The sequence below is a fragment of the Patella vulgata genome, chromosome 1, assembly GCF_932274485.2.
Source record: "Patella vulgata chromosome 1, xgPatVulg1.2, whole genome shotgun sequence".
Taxonomy (NCBI): Eukaryota; Metazoa; Mollusca; class Gastropoda; family Patellidae; genus Patella; species Patella vulgata.
In genome coordinates this window covers 8,739,914-8,762,714 of record NC_065879.2, presented here as the reverse complement: position 1 = coordinate 8,762,714, position 22,801 = coordinate 8,739,914, and the positions used below count along the sequence as shown (strand labels likewise).

The window sequence follows — 22,801 nt, the reverse complement described above, 5'->3', positions numbered from 1 at the left end:
GATCAGTGTATAGTATTTATGTCTCAACAACCTGATCTTGATCTGAACATATATGTATAAAACATCTTAAAGCTAAAGCGAGATTTGTCCTTAACTTTCGTGAGAAATCCTTTCGGATAGTTTATGCATAAAACCACTAAGGTGTAACAATACAGAAAACATTTCCTTGGTGTTAGGGATTTTCTTAAATTGGCATCCAATTAGGTCATTTAATTCAACCAATTGGTGTATGTTTTACAAAAGGTGTTGTCATAAGGAAATCCCTTATACTGGGGAACCCCCAATCGTAAGCTTCAATACGTGAAGAAAATAGCTGAGGCTTTGACATCGTCCATGGTATCATCAAAGGGGGAAAGAAAGTGTATAAGGCATTCAGACTGGTCTGCGATGGAAAAATTAGTATTAAAAAATAGCTGTATTGCGTGGCAATTTCAGTAATAATATTACTTAAAAGTCAAAACCCTATATCAGTTCCGGGGTAAACATAAGGTACTAGAAGCCATGAATTACGTGAGTAACCACTGTCCCCGAGGATTATACCAAAAGGTTCTTTTAGTTCAAACTCTCGACCAATATCACTTTCTTTGAGGATTCTTGAATCACGAGTGCTCCCTGGCTACATGACGACTATATCGGTGAATGAACATTTATTGAGTAAAGATTGTTCCAATTGTTAAAATCCGCCTTATTTTCGAGAGTTGCTAGAGAACGTACATTGATACCATCCACTATATTGGTGAATATCGTCTCAAAGTTGCATCGTCTCAACATTGAGTAAAAATTCTTCCAATTGTTAAAATCAGTCTAAATTTTTCTCGCGTTGCAAGAGTACGTACATTGATACCATCCACTATATTATCGTCATCCACATTTGGAAACCCAACTATTTCGTAGAAATATCATTGTGTTCGACGTGCTTCTTCTTCTCTTGCGAAAGTGATAAATTGGTTTATCCTCCGCGTAAGTGCTATCTGTTACGCTATGTACAATCCTAGAAACTTTATTCTGGTGGATTGCAAGAGTTTCTGAAATCACTTGCTGGAAACTACAGCAAGGATAAACCGGAAAGCCACAAATGCTTACAGAAATGACGGAACGGCATAGAGTGATAAATAGAATTCCTTCTCTATCAAAGCCATATCGTTCAAGACTCAAGAGAGAGAGACAGAGGGAGAGAGAGACGGACAGAAAAAGGGTGAAATGGGGTTTAACGTCCACTCGACATTCGCTTTCGCGTAGGGGCCTTTAGCAGTGGGGGGAAACCAGGGGACCCGGAGAAAGCTCACGACCCTACTCCTTGCCACGTACAACCGGGGAATCGAAACCACGCCAATCGACTCAATGACAGACCTTATGATGCAACGCGCACGAGCTAATCATTTGGCCACCACCCCTCACTAAAAATTAAGCAGGAGAAGCTGTATACCAATGGTAACAGACGTTAATTTAAAAAAAAAAAAAAACGTAATTTTAATTTCACATTTTGATTGAATACCCACATGCCATGAAATGGACGTCCGAGGCCATCTCCCCCTCTATCCTTTCTCTGAACGTCAATTCCTCAATGAGATTTTCCCTATCCCTGAAACCTCTTTATGTATGTAAAGCTCGCTAAAACATCCGATTCAAGGCGATTAATCCAGTCATAAATTAACAATAAGTAACACATGTATACGAAATGAAATGAAATAAAATGGTATTTAACGTCCTACTATTCATCTCCGACTGGGATAATGAAGACGGGAACATCTGTATACACCAATATCCCTGCATTGGCCGAGAAAGTTTATCCAGATTTTCCGGCGTGGTTTCCCCTTGTCAGTGATGCAGGACGGAGGGGTTGACAAGGACAGCTGTCTAGTCGTTCGGATGGGACGAAAAACCGAGGTTCCGTGTACACATTGGCGTACACGTAAAAGATCCCTTGGCAGTTGGAATTCGATATAAGAGTAGGCCGTAGCGCCGCTGCCCGGGCAAAATTTCCCTCATAGCACACTGTATGACGTATGCCCGTCTTCATTATCCATTAGCCCAGTTTAGGAGCAGAACAGTAGGATGTTAAAACCCATTACATTTCATTTAATTTCCTTAGTACGTATAAGGAATTTATGGATATCCCTTCCCTTAAGTTATTATCAGCATAGGACTTGCAATAAGGATTTTTCTTACGGATGCTTTTATGGGCGATTCTGGGCAATTTCTTGCACTTTAGATGTTTTATGCATATGGGCCCTGGGTCTCTCTCTCTCCCTCTCTCTCTTTCTCTCTCTCTCTCTTTCTCTCTCTCTCTCTCTCTTGGTTTCGAATCCCCCGTTAAACGTGACAAGGAGTAGGGTTGCCTGTCCAACCTCGTGGGTTTTCTCCGGGTCCTCCTGTTTCCTCTCACTGCTAAAGGACCCTACGCGCAAGCGAATTATTGAAATAATATTAAAGCATATGTTAGTCCCGAAATGACCGAGTTTGTGTTAAGTGGACGTTAAACCCAATCTCTCTCTCTCTCATTGTTAAACATACTTGGGACCATTCGGCAACTGACCTTAACACTATTTTTTTTCTGTCAATGATGAGAGTGGTATAGCTCTTTAAGGATAAAGTACCATTGCGTAAATTCCTAAGAAGCATATCATGCGTACATGGTTTCTTTTCTTTTTCTATTTCTTGCCTTCGATGCGCATTCTAAATAGTAACGTAAACAATTAAGTTTTGAAATATTAATTTAGTATTCCCTTAACATCATTTTGGTTACCGTTTAATTAACAGACGCGACTTACGTAGTTTTTCTCTTTCTTGCCTTCGGTGCGCATTCTAAATAGTAATGTAAAAAGTAAAAAAAATAAGTCTTAAAATATTAATTTGACATTTCCTTAACATCATTGTTATTTACCGTTATACCGAAACGAGTTACATAGTTTTATTGCCATAAATGGAAACGAGGGACGACTGGGGCTTTAGTCTGACTGAAGGCGTTAGTTACATGGAGCTGTTACCCGAGGAACATTGTGTTTTGTGGACCGACGAAGACAAAATTGTTCACCAGCAAGCTTTATTGTTGAATTAAACTTTTGCAATTGGTAAAATCGTGCAATTAAAAACAAAACAATATGTTATTAAAGGAATATTTTGTCATATTATTTTCCATGTTTGTGTCTACGTTCGGTAACGATATATCAAACATATTATTAAATAAACAAGTGTGTAAAGTTGCGATGACGGCTGTGGTTAATAATATTGTAATTCGTACTTGGTCCAGTCGTAGTTTTTTAAACTGTGTTATAGAATGTTCACAAACACAAGGGTGTGAATCTGTATTCTTTGATAAATCATCAAAAATGTGTTATTTGAACGCCAATGTTCCTGTTGCAGTAACAACGACATCTTGTGGACCTTTACGGTACATCCAGTTGTATTCGGTAAGTAAATCATAATGATAACAACTGGTTGAAATACGTCATATAGCTCAGATTTCAATAACAGTTTTACTCCGTGATGTACCTTCGTGCGTGATCTGGTCACCGCTCGAGTTCTACTTTGGTGCAACCTCGTGGGTTTTCTCCGGATCCTCCGGTTTCCTCCCACTGCTAAAGACCCCTACGGGCAAGCAAATTGCTGAAATAAAGCTGAACCATGAGTTAGTCCCGAAATGACCTAGTTTATGTCGAGTGGACGTTAAACCCCACTTCTCACCCTCTCTATTGTTGGCCAGTTCGCGTGTGACCGCAAACAACCGTTCATAGACTGGGTAAAATTAAAATAAAATATTGCAACAACAATGAATAGTATTACCGTTTTACATAAAAACCTCTACTCACATAAAATCAGACGACCGCACCACAGATAAACAAACATACACCACAAACGCGCGGAAACGACATACAATATACGCAGACCTTTCAAACATCACGGTGGCTAAGTGGGTAAGACGCTGGCTCGCTAGTCTGGAGGTCGGGTGTTCGATCCCTGCATTGGCCGAGAAAGTTTATCCAGATTTTCCGGCAGGACCAAGGGTCTGACAAGGAGAGCTGTCTAGTCGTTCGGATGGGACGAGAAACCGAGGTATCTTGTACACATTGGCGTGCACGTAAAAGATCCCTTGACAGTTGGAATTCGATATAAGAGTAGGCCGTAGTGCCGCTGTCCAGGCAAAATTTCCCTCATAGCACACTGTATGGCGTATACCCGTCTTCATTAGCCTATGTCGGAGCAGAACTGTAGGACGTTAAACCCCATTTCATTCCATTTTCAATAAACAACAAACGGTTATATCAAATAGCGTCCACAGTTCTGTAAATTATTAAACTATTTTCAACTTTACAAATAAAACTATGTTTCAGAAAATACCAGTTGACTCAGCATGTTGTACAGCTCCCAGGACTGCTGGTTCTCAGAGCCATGAGACTGGAACTCTTCAAAATGTTACTGAAATGTCGACAAGTGAGGCTTTATATGCTGGTATCCAATCTACTGTCCAGAGCACCGTCATTGAAACTTCGCTGTTACCTAATTCAGTCCAGGAAACTGTTTACAGTTCAACTTCAACTTTGCTTGTCCAGAGTTCAGCTACCTATTCGTCGTCTGTCCAAACATATGCTACCGACACCTCTCCTGCCCAGGGTTCTGCTGTGCTGAGTTCTTCTACCGCAACTCTGCTTGTCCCGAATTCAGTTGCATCAACATCACTCATCCAGACGACTGCAACGGCTGCGCAAGCTCCGAGTTCAGTATCGGGTATTTCGACTACCATGTCACCATTTGTAACAGAGCAGCCCGAATTCACTACGCTTCCGTTGTCTGGTATAAAAATATATGTTGAGACGTTTTGGTCATTTCCACATGGTGTGGCACACGGGATTTGTGTAGTTTTCGGCGGTAGACTTGTGGTGGTGGATACTGCAGAAAAACAGCAGGATATTAAAAATTACTTAGCAGATTCAAGTAAGATATCAGCTTTGTTAGCCATTTGAAAATGACACGGGCAATACTATTTGTTTATGCATTGTTATTTACAAGTATCTTGATTATAAGGCAGAGGTTGGGGTGCGGGAGCAATTGGTCTGACGTGTACTCTTTAGGTCTGCCATTGAGAGTGACGTTAGATTCCTAGCTTCTACGTGAATTTTCGTTATGCCCTCTTCGCCGATATATATGCCACAGTTCTTCTACGGCCACATTTTCATGTGGACATATATTGTCGTCACCCCTGTCCGTCCGTCCACAATTGTTTGTGGACCGAGCGGAATCTCTCACCTGTATTCCAGCACCCGGATTCGAAATGAAGTTAGCACACATATTCGTAGCGCCAATAAAAACCTAGATATAATTATCACGAAAACAATTGTTACCTTTATATTAGAAAATAACATTTTAAGACATATTAATGCAAACTATATATAAAATAGAGCCCCCCCCCCCCGCAAAAAAAATACTATTACCGTAAACATATTAAAACACTAGGCTAAATGAGCACGCAGAAAAGGAGTACGTCCACGCTGCATCAAAACGCAAAGAACCCAGCTTTGCTGGCAAAATGTTTTGTATTTCACGGAGTCAAGTTATGAATAAACTACTAGAATACAAAATTTTAGAAACGTCCTATGTTGGCTTTTCGAGATATATTATCGTAAACATACTAAAAAATATGGGGGGATCGGGTTAGGGTAGGATTACCGCGCACACAATAACTTCTAAACTTGCTTTGGTGGCTCCAAGATATTTATTTCACAAAATCGACAAATGGACAAGGTATGAACAGTCCAAATTTAATTAACTTTCTATGTTGGCGTTTCGAATTATATCACCGCAATATTCTTAGCACCCGGATTCGAGGCGGCGTTCGTGGGCTCAATAAACAAGGGGTAAGCCCAAGCTGTTTTTTTTAATTCACGGAATCAAGGGATGAAGAAACTACTAGAATACAAAATTTCAGAAGCTTCCTATGCTGGCTTTTTGAGATATATCACCGTAAACATACTAAAATTAAACCAAACGATCTTGGCTCCTTTCGATATTTGCGCATATCGGATCGTAACTTCCTGAATGATGGCCCTTGACTGTACGAAAAATCGCGTTTTTAGCTTGTGGTCCCTCTAGGGGTCAAAATTATTATCCGAATTAAAATACCGTGTGAATATATCACCGTTACACCGTAATGATGGTTGAGTTCGACTTTCGTGAAAATCGGACGACAACTGACGGACAAAATGGCCGCCCCTCGTACGCAAACAGTGTAAAAATGTGGTATATCAAGGTTGTAGACCCTCTAGAGATCACATTTTTTCCCGATTTTGATGCAACCTTAAATTTAAGCTTATATCGCAAAGATCTTGGTTCCTGTCGATATTCGTGCATATCTGATCCTACCTTCCTGAATTATGGCCCTTGATGTTACGAAAAATCGCTTTTTGTTTAGCTTGTTCTCTATCCATCTCTTGCAAACTGTTGGCGTATCCTGCCTGGCAGCCACTGGTTAACACTGTTAACGTCTATAAATGAAGAAGAAAACGTGGTTGAATTTTGTAACAGGATGTATTTTTCGTCAATATAATCGTGCACAATCCCTAATATATTATTTTTGTGTCATTACTGTTTTTCAGATATACAAGGCCCCTATTATATAGGTTTATCAAGGCTTTGGATACCATTTTCTGATTGGGGAACTTGGAAATGGGTTGATAATACTATACTAAACTACCAACAGTGGGCAAATGGGGTACCAGGTCTCCCACTGGATTGTATTGTTATGGACAGCAGTGTAAACTACACGTGGCAAGGTGTTCTTTGTCCTGGTTTTTTTCATTATATCTGCGAACATAACTTTTGAGCACCGGACACAAAGCCATATTAAGTGAAAAGATGACACCCGACCCCCCATGTAAATAAATAGAAACGATATTAAACCGTAGTAAAAAAAAAAAAATAAATAATAGAAATCTAATATCCTTCGAAATGAACCAAAACTTACATGATATTAAAATTGCTTTTTTTTATATATTACAAAAAAAATTTTAAAATTTTTTTTAGTATTTGAACTTTTATTATTTTTTTTACTACGATTTAATATCTTATAATGATTTTGAATAATATATACGTTTTTATTATATTTTGGTAACCATGGTAAATCCACGGCTTGAAAAAAAAACTCTTCTTACAGTGTGGTATGAGCAGAGATGTTGCCCGGACAGCGGCGCTACGACCTACTCTTATTTAAAATTCCAAAGTCAATGATTCTTTTGACGTGCACACCAAAGCCATTACCGTTTCTTTATTTTACGTCCACGTCAACGAGTACATGGGCGGTCCTTGCTCTGTTTTTTTTTGTTCCATCCGAAAGAAGAGACCGCGTTTCCTTGCGAGGCAGCAACTTATCCACGGCTTATTGTCCCCCGCCTTTCGAAGAAAGCAGGGGACTATTAAAATGGGTTCGTCCGTCTGTCTGTCCGTCCGTCCGTCTGTCTGTCCGTCACACTTTTTGGGACACAATAACTCTCTTCCTAATTGAGCTAGAATGTTCAAACTTGGTGTATGTGTTTATTAGGTCAATGCCTTGATGGAGTTCGAAGATGAGCATTTTCCGCTTAGGGTAAGCAGAGATAAGCAATTTGATTGGTTGATGCTTTGGGACACGATAACTCTCTTCCTAATTGGGCTAGAATGTTCAAACTTGGTGTATGTGTTGATTAGGTCAATGCCTTGATGGAGTTCGAAGATGAGCATTTTCCGCTTAGGGTAAGCAGAGATAAGCAATTTGATTGGTTGATGCTTTGGGACACGATAACTTTTAATTGAGCTAGAATGTTCAAACTTGGTGTATGTGTTTATTAGGTCAATGCCTTGATGGAGTTCGAAGATGAGCATTTTCCGCTTAGGGTAAGCAGAGATAAGCAATTTGATTGGTTGATACTTTGGGGCACGATAACTCTCTTCCTAATTGAGCTAGAATGTTCAAACTTGGTGTATGTGTTGATTAGGTCAATGCCTTGATGGAGTTCGAAGATGAGCATTTTCCGCTTAGGGTAAGCAGAGATAAGCAATTTGATTGGTTGATGCTTTGGGACACGATAACTTTAGTTCTAATTAAGTGAGATTGATGAAACTTGGTGTATAGTTTCATTACAGTAATACCTTGACTAAGTTTGATAATGAGCATTTTCTGCTCAGGGTAAGCAGAGCGATACGCAATTTGATTGGTCGAGACTTTGGAAAACAATAACTCTCCTACTTTGATTGTCCCCCGCCTAGTTCGAAGATGAGCATTTTCCGCTTAGGGTAAGCAGAGATAAGCAATTTGATTGGTTGATACTTTGGGGCACGATGACTCTCTTCCTAATTGAGCTAGAATGTTCAAACTTGGTGTATGTGTTGATTAGGTCAATGCCTTGATGGAGTTCGAAGATGAGCATTTTCCGCTTAGGGTAAGCAGAGCCGTAAAACGGTGTCGTCTGCTAGAAAGACAAAACGTGATTTATCATCACCCAGTTGTGCAAACGAAACGTCTTTATACAAACTTTTCCTTTTTATAAGCTCGTTTATATAGTTTATGCTTTAGTTCTTGAAGAAGCTTTCCAATGTATTACCCCTGTAATTCCTCCTCTTTTATCTGTACAATATTTTCGAAAAAAATGAAACGAAATCCACTTATGTATACATTTAGGTTACATTATAGCCTACATGTCCCGACTCAACTTGCCACATTACATGTCATAATATTATAACCAGGTATTGATAAAAGCATCAATTGAGCAATTCCAATACAATCCAATACAATGAATATAGGCAAGGTAAATAAACAAATAAATGGAAAAAACAAATTGAAAAAGAAACTATTATAAATTAATTAAATATGTAGTATGCAATAATGAATTGACATTTAATGACAGAAAGAAAACAGTGAACTTTGCACAACTTGCAGCAAGATGGAAAATAGACCCGTTGATACAACCAAACTCTAGATCTGTAGGCATAGAGCATGTTTTCCCCTTAATATGCTATAATTATTCCATCAAAAACATTGTATGCTTAGACTATAAGTAAAGATATACTGTTTGATTGTTCAATACTTTGTAAAAGATAATTTGTGATAAATTTATATGTGTCCTCTAATTATTTTCCTATTTCGGCGGGGGACATCAGCCTCACTGTTGGCTTGTTATTCCTGTAAAAGCAACTACTAACTAAATAGGTTGCCTCATTACATAAAGTTTTTATTATAATATTTATTATTATTATTATTATTATTAAATTAACACCCCTCAAAACGATAAAAATGGGATCAAGCAAATTCTAAACTAAAATTCCTGTATCGAAAGAGCAAATGTTTGTCTTCGCGTGCTTAACCAGTGGTTGCCTGGCAAGATACGCCCACATTTTGCAAGAGACGTGGGTAGAGAACAAGCTAATAAAAAAGGCGATTTTTCGTTTAATCAATGTCCATAATCCAGAAAGCAGTGGTCTGAAATGCGCGAATATCGAAAGGGGCTGAGATATCTGTGATATAAAGATACATAATATATTTTACGTTTCATCAAAATCGGATAAAAATTGTGACTGCTAGAGGGTCCACAACCTTCTTGGTATTACATACTTTTAGGCCTACACTTTACGTACAAGGAGCGGCCATTTTGTCCTGCAGTTTTGGTCAGATTTTAAAAATTCGAACTCAACCTTCGTTGATATGTAACGGTGGCATATTTAAACGTTTTTTTTCAAATTGAATACAAATTGTGATTTCTAGCGGGTCCACAAGCTAAAAATGCGATTTTTCGAAAAATCAGGGGACATAGTCCAGGCAGTTACGTTTGGATATATGCGCGATTATCGAAAGGAACCAAGATCTTTACAAACCATTTAAAGTTTCATCAAAATCGGATCAAAATTGTGGCCTCTAGAGGTTCCACAGCTTGATATACCATATTTTTACACTATTTGCGTACGAGAAGCGGCAATTTTGACCGGCAGTTTTGGTCCGATTTTCACAAAATTCGAACTCAACCTCTAAAGGGGAGCACAAGCTAAAAACGCGATTTTTCGTACAATCAAAGACCATAATTCAGGACGTTACGGACCGATATGCAATTATCAAAAGGAATCAACAAGATCTTTGGGTTATAAACATGCATTTCGAGTTTTATCAAAATCGGAACAAAATGGTGACCTCTAGAAGGTCCGCAAATTGATATACCATATTTTTTTTTACACTATTTGCGTACGAGGAGCGGCCATTTTGTCCGGCAGTTTTGGTCCGATTTTCACGAAATTCGAACTACGGTGTAACGGTGATATATTCGAGCGTTTTTTTTCCTAAATAGGATAACAGTTTCCTATCATTGTTCTGTCAGTATAAATGTTGATAAATTCTGCTGTTTGTCATGTCAGGATAAATTTAAAAGTAAAGGCCAGCTCAATTTTTGTCAAGATCGCTGAGATGTAGGTTGTAGGTTTGGGTTAGGGTAAGCATTTGGGCTAGCCACAGGCGTAGCCGTGAAATATATATTGGGGGGGGGGGGCAAATAAAATTATATAAAATGTTGACATCTGTGACACCGGATTGAGGCACCCAACATAAAATTTTTTTAAAGTTTCGGTCTACTGTAAACACTGATTTGGCATATTTTACCGGGTTAAACTAAAACATCACACCAATACAATGTTTATCATGTTTAAGTCAGGGGGTGCCGTATGCATATTGGGATTTGTGCAGCTTTTATACAGATAGAATCTTAATTAATCCTAATAATTGTTGTAAATAAATAGGAGTTAGGGCCTACTATGTAAATTTGTGAGGCCCCCCCCCCCCATGTGTGACCTATGACGAAAAATTGAGCTGACCTTATCATTTACCACCACCGGTCATGACATGTTCAGAGCACCATCACAGTAATAAGCTTAACACTTGATATTTGCTTTTGATGTCATCCTTGATTTGTCATGACCAGGTGTGACAATGTAATGTGTAATGTTATGTAAATATATTTAATTATTTATTTATTTATTAGATGTATAAATTGGTGCAACCTAAATATTTATAAATATTGTTAAAAGTAATGTTGTGGAGTGCAATCCATATTAATATTGTGAATTATCTGTTCATGATGAGCCATTAAAAATGCGTTTAAACTAGGAACATTTTGAAATTTTAATGTTTTAGAACTATTGTTTTACATTGTATATATTTTGATTGTAAAGGGCATGAAATGAATTGAAATGAAATGGGGTTCAACATCCTACTGTTCTGTACCGACTTGGCTAATGAAGACGGGCATAACCATACAGTGTGTACTGTGAAGGAAATTTTGCCCGGGCAGCTGCACTATGGCCTACTCTTATATCGAATTCCAACTGCCAAGGGATATTTTACGTACATGCCAATGTATACACAGGACCTCAGGTTTTCCATCCCATCCGAACGACTAGACGGCTGTCCTTGTTAGGCCCCCCATCCTACACCACTGACAAGGGGAAACCATGTTGGAAAATCCCGATGAACTTTCTTGGCCAATGCAGGGATCGAACACCCGACCTCCAGGATAGCGAGCCAGCGTCTTACCCACTAGCCACTGTGGCTCCCCGATTGTGAGGAGTGCCCTGGAGCAGCGTGTTAGATGGAGCACTCAGCGCTATATAAATTGATTGATATTATTATTAGTATTATTATTATCTTATCTTGTTATGCTCCCAGTTATTGTTCTAAGCAAAGCATATGGATTATCAAATACGAAAGGATTAAAACTATAGTCTGCTTCTCAGAAATGTCGTTTACAAAGAAAGTGAAACAAGACAAAAATGAATGTTGTAGATAACACAATTTATTTTATGATCAGCAGTGGAATACCGCGTTTTATCAGTGAAATAAAAGTGTTATTCCACTGGCTAGTTGTTTTTACCTAAAATGATTGTAAAATCATAAAATAAATAGAACATTTGTCGTTTTGTCGTGAATAACATATTTTATTTCATCTCTAAGCAAGAAAACGTTTATATTTTCACTCATGCTACGCATTCGTGAAAATATAAGTTTTCTTGCTTCTCGATGAAATAAAATATAAATATCCTCTATATACATGAACAATGTAAGATTCGTTTTCCATCAATCTGATTACAATACAGATCTATATTTCGTTTCGTATTTTATACTTTCGATGGCCTACACTACATGAAGATCTGACCAGATGTTTTGGTAGGTCATGTCAGTGGTCATACGAGCAGCTTTTGATACTATGACTTCAGACATTGATTAACCAATCAGCATTGATGTTTCTAGTGGAATACCCACAGTTCCGTGCATTACACGCCAAGACTTATAGCTGCAACAGACCGTTTTATTGGATAATCCCTCACATCAACCAGAAGCGGGTTATATAACAACACTTCCAGATCCTAGTGTAATAAAGGCACATAAAATAAAATTTTGAACTATAAAATAACAAAACGAAATAGGATCTGGGCCCTTATTCACGAAAACTTAAACTAAGATACAATCGAAATTTTAAGAAATACTGCAATTCGATTGGCTGACCAGTAAAATCAATTTGCATATATCCAATGAAGTTGCAGTATTTCTTAAAATTTCGGTTGTAACTTAGTTTAAGTTTTTGTGAATAAGGGCCCTGTGTTTTAATCAGAGTGGTTTTCCATGTGCGCGTTTCATGACATTTCCGCCGGCGTAAAAGTAGGTCTAATGCAAATGTAATGGGGCTGTTTTCATGTAACCAGCGGAAACGGGTACACTAAAAACTCACAAGAAGATATTCAGACAGACATCCTCCAAGAAAACAGTTGGGTACGACATTAATTCATATCAGCATTTATGGCTTTCGGTATCAGATTGCATTATTTGATCTAGCAATATTACGACTCCAATTAATATGATCGTTTTGTAGGATATAATTATATCCTCTGAATATGGAGGGTCTCCGCGGTCAGCACTGAAGCCTTAGACGAGAGCCTGGGTGTAACAGCCACGGTGCCGATCTTGGTGATAGCAGCAAATAATATCCCTCTGAAAAAACATATAAACAATTTTGCTTTTTCAAAAACCAAAACGGATAACGTGTCTGAAATACCAAATGTAGTCAGTGGCGTGCAGACATCAAAACGCCATTTGCAATAAACAATAAATTATATACTAGTATTTAAAAAAAGTTTTATTAGGTAGTAAAATTAAATATATTATTCAATAGCATGGTGTTTTAACTTAAATAAACTGGACAGTAAATTTTCTGAAATAAGGCATTGATCCATTAATTTAAATTCTGTTGTTTTCCTTTATTTCTATTTCTTCTCTGGTTTTTCAGGTACTGAAAAATTACAAAATAATCAACTAATAGTAAGGTCAAATTGCAGAATAATCCAAAAACAAATGGCAAGCAAACGTTTTATTGCATTTTCCTATAGTATTTGGTCCAAAGAACAACATACCAAAAGTTGGCCAAAATTGAGCCACCGCAAGGGGTAAAATTATGACGTAAAAAAAATGGCTGCCATTTGACCAAAATCTGCAATAAAGGATCAACGAATAAGGAAACATTGATTAAGTAATATATTGATACTGTTGTTTCAATATATTACGCAATGTCTTTAGCTAAAGACCATTAAACAACTTAAAATACAGACACTATCCCGCACGTGCTATTCAATGAAATACGTCACGCGAGTCCAATATTTCATCTAAAGATAATTTACGATTAGCAAGTTGCCCGTACATTATTGGAAATAATGGTACGCCAACATCAAAGGATGACGTCACATCTGTATTTTAAAGCCAGATATTATATACGTAATACAATTAGCAGGCCCAGATCGGTGGGTGGGGGGGGGACGCACCGGCGCATACCCGCCCTATTTTTTGCGGTGCCGAACAATTTTTTGACCCATATATTCTCGCGGGAAAGGAGAACAAAAATACTTAAAAAAGGAGTGATCCCAGTGTAATGTACTCAGAATTGCACTCCTAAATGGGGGCAGCACGACCTCCGCCCCTTTCTTAAAATTCTTGATCCGCCCCTGATTAGTCAAATATTGTTTATACATTTATCTGTAATAGTAGCATGGTAAATAAATACACTGATTACAAGGGGCGCTTCATCACAATAAAAATGTATTACAAATAATTAATTTGCTGTGAATGGAAAAAGTTTTCTTTATACTACAATTTGGTAGTCCAAATGCATGAAACAGTCTACATCAAACTTTTATCAATACTCATCATCCCATTCTCTGTGTGTTTGAGGGATGAGGGGGGGGGGGGAGGTCTCCTCCACATAAACTAGGTCAGTTCAGGACTAACATATAGTTTGATTTTATTTCAAAAATTTGTTTTTGCGAGTATGGGTCTTAAGTTGTGGGATGAAAATGAGGACCCGGATAAAAAACCCCGAGGTCAGACAGGTGACCCTACTCCTTGTCACGTACAAGCGTGGTGCAAGGATTAGAAATCAAATGAAATGAGGTTTTAATGTCCTACCTCTCTGCACCATTGGGTAATGAGACGGGTAGTTCGATCCCTGCATTGGCCGAGAAAGTTCATCCAAATTTTCCGGCGTGGTTTCCCCTTGTCAGTGATGCAGGATGGAGAGCCTGACAAGGACATCTGTCTAGTCGTTCAGATGCTTGGATGGATTTAGATGTTGACTTAAGGCAGATTGGATTTAAGGGGTGGAGGGAGGTGGTGACAATCCTATTGTGCCCCCCCACCCACGCCAATTAGCCAGCGAAATGAACAGTCATAGATTTTATATATATCGATTTTCATAAAGAAAATGCCCCCGAAAATAGAAATCCAACATTTTCCAATGCTACTTCACACACCCGGAAATACAACATCTTGCTGTGATACCTGTTGCAAATTTGTCTTTCCCCCTCTTCCTAGATTTTTCGTATCTGCCCCTGTCCTTGTCGTGATTCGATTTCAGCTATAATTATGTACTTCATAAACCCTGATTATTAATTATAAATAATTATTTAATTACTTACATGGTTCAGATAGTTTCTGCATAATAGGTCCAACGAGTTCTTCTATATTAGCTTTCTGCTGTATAAAATCTTGAGTCGTAGCATCAACTGTAGATTCTACCCATTCTGTTTTTTCTTTACAAGCATTCACCGACAGATTCTAAAAAAACAAAAATGAATTACCTTGTCAAATCTATAATAGCTTACGGTTATTTTATGATGAAATAACATGGGACGTACGTGCTGTATCATAAGGTCTGCCATTGAGTCACCTGGTGTGGTTTCGATTACCCAGTTGTATGTGGCAAGGAGTAGGGTCGCCTGTCCAACCTCGTGAGTTTTCTCCGGTTCCTACAATTTCTTCCCACTGCTGAAGACCCCTACGCGCAAGGGAATTATTGAAATAAATAATTCAACCTGTCCAACCTTTGTGGGTTTTCTCCAGGTCCTCCCACTGCTAAATATCCCTACATGACAGCGAATTATTGAAGTAAAATTGAACCATGTTATGGTAGTTGCAAAAGGACCTAGTTTGTGTCGAGTGGATACTATAAACACATCTGTCATGTGCCATCTTCATGGCCAGGAATGCAATGTGTCTGTTGACCAAATTTAGTAATACCTCCCTACCAGAGTGCAAGGTATGGGGTATGCCTATTCCATATTCTTAAAATACAGATGTGACGTCATCCTTTGATGTTGGAGTACGGGCAATGTGCCAAGCGTAACTTGGTAAAATATTGAACTCGAGTGACGTATTTCATTGCAAAGCATGTGCAAGTGTCGGTATTTTAAGTTGTTTAATGGTCTCAAGCTTAAGACATTGCGTAATATATTGTAAAAACACTCAGGCCTCATGGCCCTCATGCTGTTACAATATATTACTTAATGTCTCGCTCGCGACCATTAAACAATACATAATTTAGGACTGTGGTCAGTCTGTGACGGAGACCAAATTGGGGTGTGGGCACCATAAAAGAGAGTGATAGGAGATAGCATTTAGCAGAATTCACACCACTTGTCATATCAGCCATATACTTATTTGAGAATGAGCTAATTTTTGACTAACGTTAAGATTTTTTATTCAACAAAAGATAAAAAAAGAACCTGATCTGTAGTTATAGTTTTAGTCACGGTAGTGAAGGCAATGTGAAGTTTAACGATAGAATAGTACTAGTACTACATTAATGCCTTGCCAGTTACTACTAGTACTTAAAATGCTGACAGTCCTTGAACCTACCCATGTTTGGATTTGAACCAGAACATTCTAGCTATCAGCTAAATGGCCTACCCATATCATACACAATAATTCCAGGAGGACATAACGATAAAGATATGAAGAGGGGGAAACACACAGAAAATAAACGATGCCATTAGAAAAGCCCATAAATTCAAATGGATTCACACTCTAAGAACTTTCGTACCGGATGGCCGAAGATATAGTCCCGAAGGGTTCCACCTCATTTGTTTACAGTATAAAAAAAACAACAACCTCCCAAGTGGATATAGGACATATATAGTCCCAAAGTCTCCTTTCACATTTGTTTACAGTACATAAACAACAAACAACAACCACCTCCTGAGTGGATATATGCTCCAATAATTCATAAACTTAAACAGATTAAATATTTAATATGAACATCTTTTTTTAAGTGAAATGAAATGATCCCCCTCTTTTGAAGAATAAAGCTTTATTACTTAATGTCTCAGAAGTAATTTATTATTCAAACCATATTATCTCCTTGGAAAGAAAACCAGCGGTTGTCCACATTTTGCAAGAGATGGATAGAGAACAAGCTAAAGAGAAATAAAATGCGATTTATCGTACAATCAAGGCCCATAATCCAGTAAGTTATGGTCTAAAATGCACGAAAGAAACTGAGATCTTTGGGATATAAACATATATTTTAAGTTTCATCAAAATCGGACAAAAATTGTGACCTCTAGAGGGTCTATTTGCGTGCAAGGAGTGGCCATTTTGTCGGGCAGTTTCGTTTTGTGTTTTCTCAAAATTTGAATTCGACCATCATCAGGGTGAAATGATGACATTTAAAGAATTTTTAAAATTGGATAAAAATTGTGACTTCTGGAGTGTCCACAAGCTAAATTTGCAATTTTTTTTGTACAACCAGGGGTTATAATCCAGGAAGTTACAGTCCGATATGCGCGAATATCGAAAGGAAACGAGATCTTTGTAATATAAACCTGTTTTAAGTTTCATCAAAATCGGATCAAAATTGTGACCTCTAGAGGGTCCACAACCTTAATATTATATACTTTAACACTATTGGTATTTGCGTACAGGGAGTGGCCATTTTGTCCGGTAGCTTTGGTCCGACTTTCACAAAATTTGAACTCAACCATCATTATGGTGTAACAATATTTGAATGGGTTTTCGAATCGGATAAAAATTGTGACCTCTAGAGGGACCACAATTTAAAAACAGATTTTTCATACAATCAGGGGCCATCATCCAGGAAGTTAGGGTCAGATATGTGTGAATATCCCAAGGAATCAAGATATTTGGGTTATAAACATACATTTTAAGTTTCATCAAAATCAGATAAAAATTTTGACCTCTAGGGTGTCCACAAGCTATAAACTTGACTTTGCATACGACCAGGGGCCATAATCCATGAAGTTACGGTCCAATGCATGCCATAATCTAAAAGAACCAAGATCTTTTGGAGATAAACCTATATTTCAAGTTTTGTCAAAATCAGATAAAAATTGTGACCTGTAGAGTGTCCACAAACAAATTGTGGACAGATGGACGGACAGAGGCGACGACAATATACATCCACATGAAAATGTTGGCGTATATAAAAACAACATTTTGTTTGATTAATCTATTTCAAGTATAGTAAATGTCTTAAAGGCTTAATACCACTCTTGTTGTAACTGAATAATATGTCCCAATCTTTATTCTGGTCAACAAATTGTACTATTTTACAATATTCCAATTAATTGATGATACAAATTTTATCTTAACACACCTAATTTAAAAAATTGGAAAAATTAAACTAAATGATTTGAAAAGCCGGACGTAAAGCTTTTAAAATGTGACTTGGATTTAAAAATATTTTTGAAACCTCTGGACAAGTAAAATAGGATTTAATGGATAATTTACACAACAGGTAGGACACTAACACATCTAGTACTTAGAATAAGGCTATTTTTTTATTTTCTGGAGCTGTCAAGCCAGCAAGAGTGTTATTGTCCCTTTAATAGTTGCTGGAGGATTCTGGAATAAAACTATTATAATATTGATGATGTAAGGGCATCAGAGTTCCTCATAGCATATTTATCAGTACATAAAAATCATTCAATGAGGTTGACAACAATGGAATCGGATATAAATTATTTGCATGATTCTATAGGATTTTCCAAGTATAATCAATAAAGGTTTCATGGAACCACGTTTTTATTAGCGATGCCTGGTGGGAATTCTTTCAGCGAGGACGCCCATTGGTTTGACAATAAGATCACACTAAATGCCTTGTTCAATAAATACCTAGAGTTTTACAAATAATAGTAATTGCGACGCCAGGAATTTGTAGTCTGAAGGGTGGGTTGTTGCATGGGTGACTCTGGCAGAATAATTTAAAAATTCTAAGTGAAATATGCAATTTGGAATATGACCTGGATAAGGAAATGAAATAAAAAGAAATGGGGTTTAACGTCCTACTGTTCTGCTCCTATACTGGGCTAATGAAGACGGGCATACACCATACAGTGTGCCATGAGGGAAATTTTGCCCGGGCAGCGGCACTATCGCCTACTATTATATCGAATTCCAACTGCCAAGGGATTTTTTACATGCATTCCAATGTATACACAGGACCTCGGTTTTCCATCTCATCCGAAGGACTAGACAGTCGTCCTTGTCAGGCACCTGGATAAGGAAAACAATGACTAGAAATATTTGCATCTTAGTATGGATAAGGAAAGAGGACAATTGTCTCATGGTTACTAGCCAGCATATTCAAGTTTAAAGTCACAAATAAACTGTCCCGAATAGAGAGAGTTTAATGGGGTTAACATCCACTCAACACAAACTAGGTCATTTCGTAACTAACAGATAGTTCATTTTTATTTCAATAATATGCTTGCGCGTAGGGGTCTTTAGCAGTGGGAGGAAACTCGAGGTCCTGGAGAAAACCCACAAGGCTGGACAGGCGAACCAACCCTACTCCTTGTCACGTACAACCGGGGAATCGAAACCACACCAGCTGGCTCAATAAAAGGCCTTATGATACAGCCAGCCATCGACCGACCCCCCACCACCCCACACACACCTGTTGGAAAGAAGAGAATAGTAGCGGCTATTAGACCCCTGTAGAAACCAAATTTTCAGTATATTCCCATTACATTATCCATTTTTTAAAACTATTTTAGTGAGAACTGTCAGCTGTTTATTTAATCCTACATAATGCTGGTTTAATGGATGTCTATAGTTCACACATGCACAGAGTTACACATTCGAAATTGTCATTTAAATAAATGAATGAAATGGGCTTTAACCAGGGCTCTTAATCCGTTTTGAAACGAACCTGCCACAATTCGGTCAAATGAGGTCCCGTAAAAAACGGGTTAATTATAAGCTTATATTCCCTTTAATATAATTAGACTTCAACAAAAATAATCCTTGGTAATTTGTTATGGAGAATATCGTATTTTAATGTATAGCGGTATTCTTTAACATCTGTTACCAAAACATAGGAACATGATTAACAAAACGAAATGAAATGGGGTTTAACATCCTACTTTTCTGCACCAACCGTGCTTTAGAAGATGGTCGATTGTTATTTAAGGTTGACCATTCATTCACCTATGTTCTACTTCAATTAGATCTCATTTTTAACACTGTTGGCCACCCTACTAATGGAATCTTAAATAATGAAGTCCATTAGCCAGTTGTGTATATTCTGTTTCCTACAACTTTAAAAATCTTACCTTTTCCTCTTTATTCAACCGTCCTTGTATTCTTTCTGGATCGGTCACCCATTCTTGGATATGTTTAATGGATAAAATTAAATTTACTTTAGCTTCTGAAATTGAAAAATGAAATGAAATGAAATTGGGCTTAATGTCCGACTGTTCTGCACTAACTGGGCTATGCAATGCAATGTGCTATGAGGGACATTTTGCCCGGACAGCGATGCAACAGTCTACTCTTATATCGAATTCCAACTACTGTCTTTGTCAGGCCCACTGACAAGGGGGAACCACACCATAAAATCCCGATGAACTTTCTCAGCCAATGCAGGGATTGAACACGCAACCTCCAGGATAACGAGTCAGCGTCTTACCCACTTAATCACTGTGGCTCTAAGAGAAGATGACACAAATAATAACTAAAGAACAAAAAACCTAGATCGATAAGTATGAGATATGTGAAAGAAATGTTGATTCTGTTATTCCTTGATTAATAATATCTGCATTTAATGAGAGAGAGAGGAGTGAGAGAGAGAGAGAGAATCCACTTGACACAAACCAGGTCATTTCGGGACTAACACGAGGTTCAATTTTTTTTTCAATAATTCATTTGCACGTAGGGGTCTTTAGCATTGGGAGGATGCCGCAGGACCCGGAGAAAACCTATCTTGGGGACAGGTAGTGTAGTTGGAGATAACAGCGGTTAGGTCTATTTGATAAGACCAACTTTCAAGTTTGGTCGAAGGTCACGGGACGTGAACAGGCGCCAATCCCAACCTTAACGCTAACCCCAATGCTTACCCTGACCCTAACCTGCAATCTCGCCAACAATCACGTGCCCTAACCTTATTTACATCTCAGCGACCTTGATGAAAATTGAGCTGGCCTTAACAAATAGATTTAGCCAGATAACAGCAGTTTTTAATTTCTTTAAATTGAGGAGAGCAGCCGAAATAGCTCTTTGGGATTTCTGGTGCGGTTTGCTACTTCATATTTATACTTGAAACGTGGGAGCTACTTAAGAGCGATTCCAAGAAAGAGGACAAGAATGGAAAGGAATTTGATATAACTTAAAAAAGAAAATTATAAAGTGAGAAGTGACATCAAATTTGATCTACCTACCAGCCCAGTCTAGGTAATCCATACATTCTGTCTGATTATAGCGTAAAGCAGTTTCTCTAGCCCTTTCCCCATGACTGTTTTTCTGTTGAAGATTAACTTGAAACTCTACTAAAGTCTTCAGTACACCAATTCTACCCCAGGCTGCTGCATAATGTATTGGAGAAAACCCTAAAATAAAAATGAATATTCATCAATGTCCTACTGTTCTGCTTCAACTGGGCTAATGAACATGGGGCTGTACTTATTATTTTATCAGCGTAGATTTATTAATAGACCCATTCATATTTAAAGGGCTAATCCCGATATTTTTTGCAGAATAAAACTGATTAATTTTGTGTTAAAATCCCTTAAATTCCTCTAGCTAAGGGCGGAGAAACTAACTCAATATTTGTGATACGTTTTCAAACAACTTAAACCCCCCAGTCTTCATCTGGAAATGGAGACAGGTGCCCCAAGCTGCATGCGGTGTCTGCATAAAACTAGACTTTTATTTTATAATAACAATGTGTAGGTGAAATTTACCTTTCGTTATCAAGTAGAGCATATGGGTCATTCACTACATAGACCTCTCAAGTAACGGGAATCGATTATCAGGTCACCCAATGAAAAAACTGACTCGAAATCTTAAAAGGGTTACGTGTCCGGATAAGCAGTTTTGACGTTCACGTCCAAACGACTCAATATTTTGAGCTGGAATTTTGAGAGAAGGTAAATACACCATTCCTCTATATTTTGGCGCTTAAATTTCATACGTACTCCGACTTTTATTTCTGAGACTCTTTTGAAATCGGGATAGTCCCTTTAAGTTAATTAGGAGAGAACTCAGCGATTAAATTATCTTGAAATCTGATTTTGGTCGAAAAACTGTAAATAATAATTATTTTATCAGCGTAGAATTATTAACACATAAAAGAGAATATTCAATGAATTAAGTGAATAGAAGAACTGTCTTTAAATGGCATTTAAAATATACGCTTTCTCGTATTATCAGCACATGGCATTTCTTCGTTTCGTGGTGAATTTTCTGGTACCTGTAGTTCTAATTTTTACAGCAGAATTAAAAAAATGTGAGATATAAAGGAATCCAGATCATCAAGTCGCATTATCCCTATTTTCTGGCGTTCGCAATTCGCCGGAATAGGAGAATCACAGCCACCTGACAGGTCACTCTACGTTAAATTTATTTACCCACCTTTGTTAGAATTATTGGCTACATCTGCTCCCCTTTGTAGGAGTTCTCTGGTAATGTCAATCCTCCCTAGCATTGCAGCTAAATCTAAAGGTGATTTCCCTTCTTCATTTCTCACATTAAGCAAAGTTTCAACTCCTTCTTTAAATTCGTCTTCCTCATCTTCAAAACATTTGACCAGGCGTGCAACATCATTTTTTAACACACAGTGGGTTACAATATTTGTATTTGGCAGCAAAACTTCGGGTTGCTTCACCTCTTCTAGATTTTCAGCCTCGGGTAAGGTCATTTTAACACAGAAACTTATATTTCTCTAAAACCTGTGTACGTTTTGAAGCGGTATCACAAAATGTCAACATAGGAATCCCCGTTACTCCCCAACAAATGACGTCACAGTATGTGTAATATCTTAGCTGATTGGTCAGTATTATTAATAATTGTACCTTTCCTTCTGAATATTTTGGTCTAGGGGAGGTAACTATATTTCTCGAAATTTTACTATTAGAGAATTGTATATTAAGTTTCGTCTCGGTTTTTGCTGAGAAATAATCAGCATTTCGTATTGGATATCTTAAAACCTTACTGTAAAATTGACAAATTAGTAATACT

General features: G+C 37.8%; 1 protein-coding gene across 1 annotated transcript; it reads right to left on the bottom strand.

The window, feature by feature from the left end:
• Positions 1 to 13,118: 13,118 nt before the first annotated feature.
• On the bottom strand, positions 13,119 to 22,568 carry LOC126812332 (ankyrin repeat domain-containing protein 45). Its single transcript, XM_050538687.1, has 5 exons — positions 22,196 to 22,568; positions 21,004 to 21,171; positions 19,900 to 19,994; positions 14,965 to 15,103; positions 13,119 to 13,289 (listed from the first exon to the last, which is right to left on the bottom strand). The coding sequence occupies exons 1-5, from the start codon at positions 22,479 to 22,481 to the stop codon at positions 13,264 to 13,266; spliced, it is 714 nt and encodes a 237-aa protein (XP_050394644.1). The 5' UTR covers positions 22,482 to 22,568; the 3' UTR covers positions 13,119 to 13,263.
• Between the last annotated feature and the right edge of the window lie 233 nt (positions 22,569 to 22,801).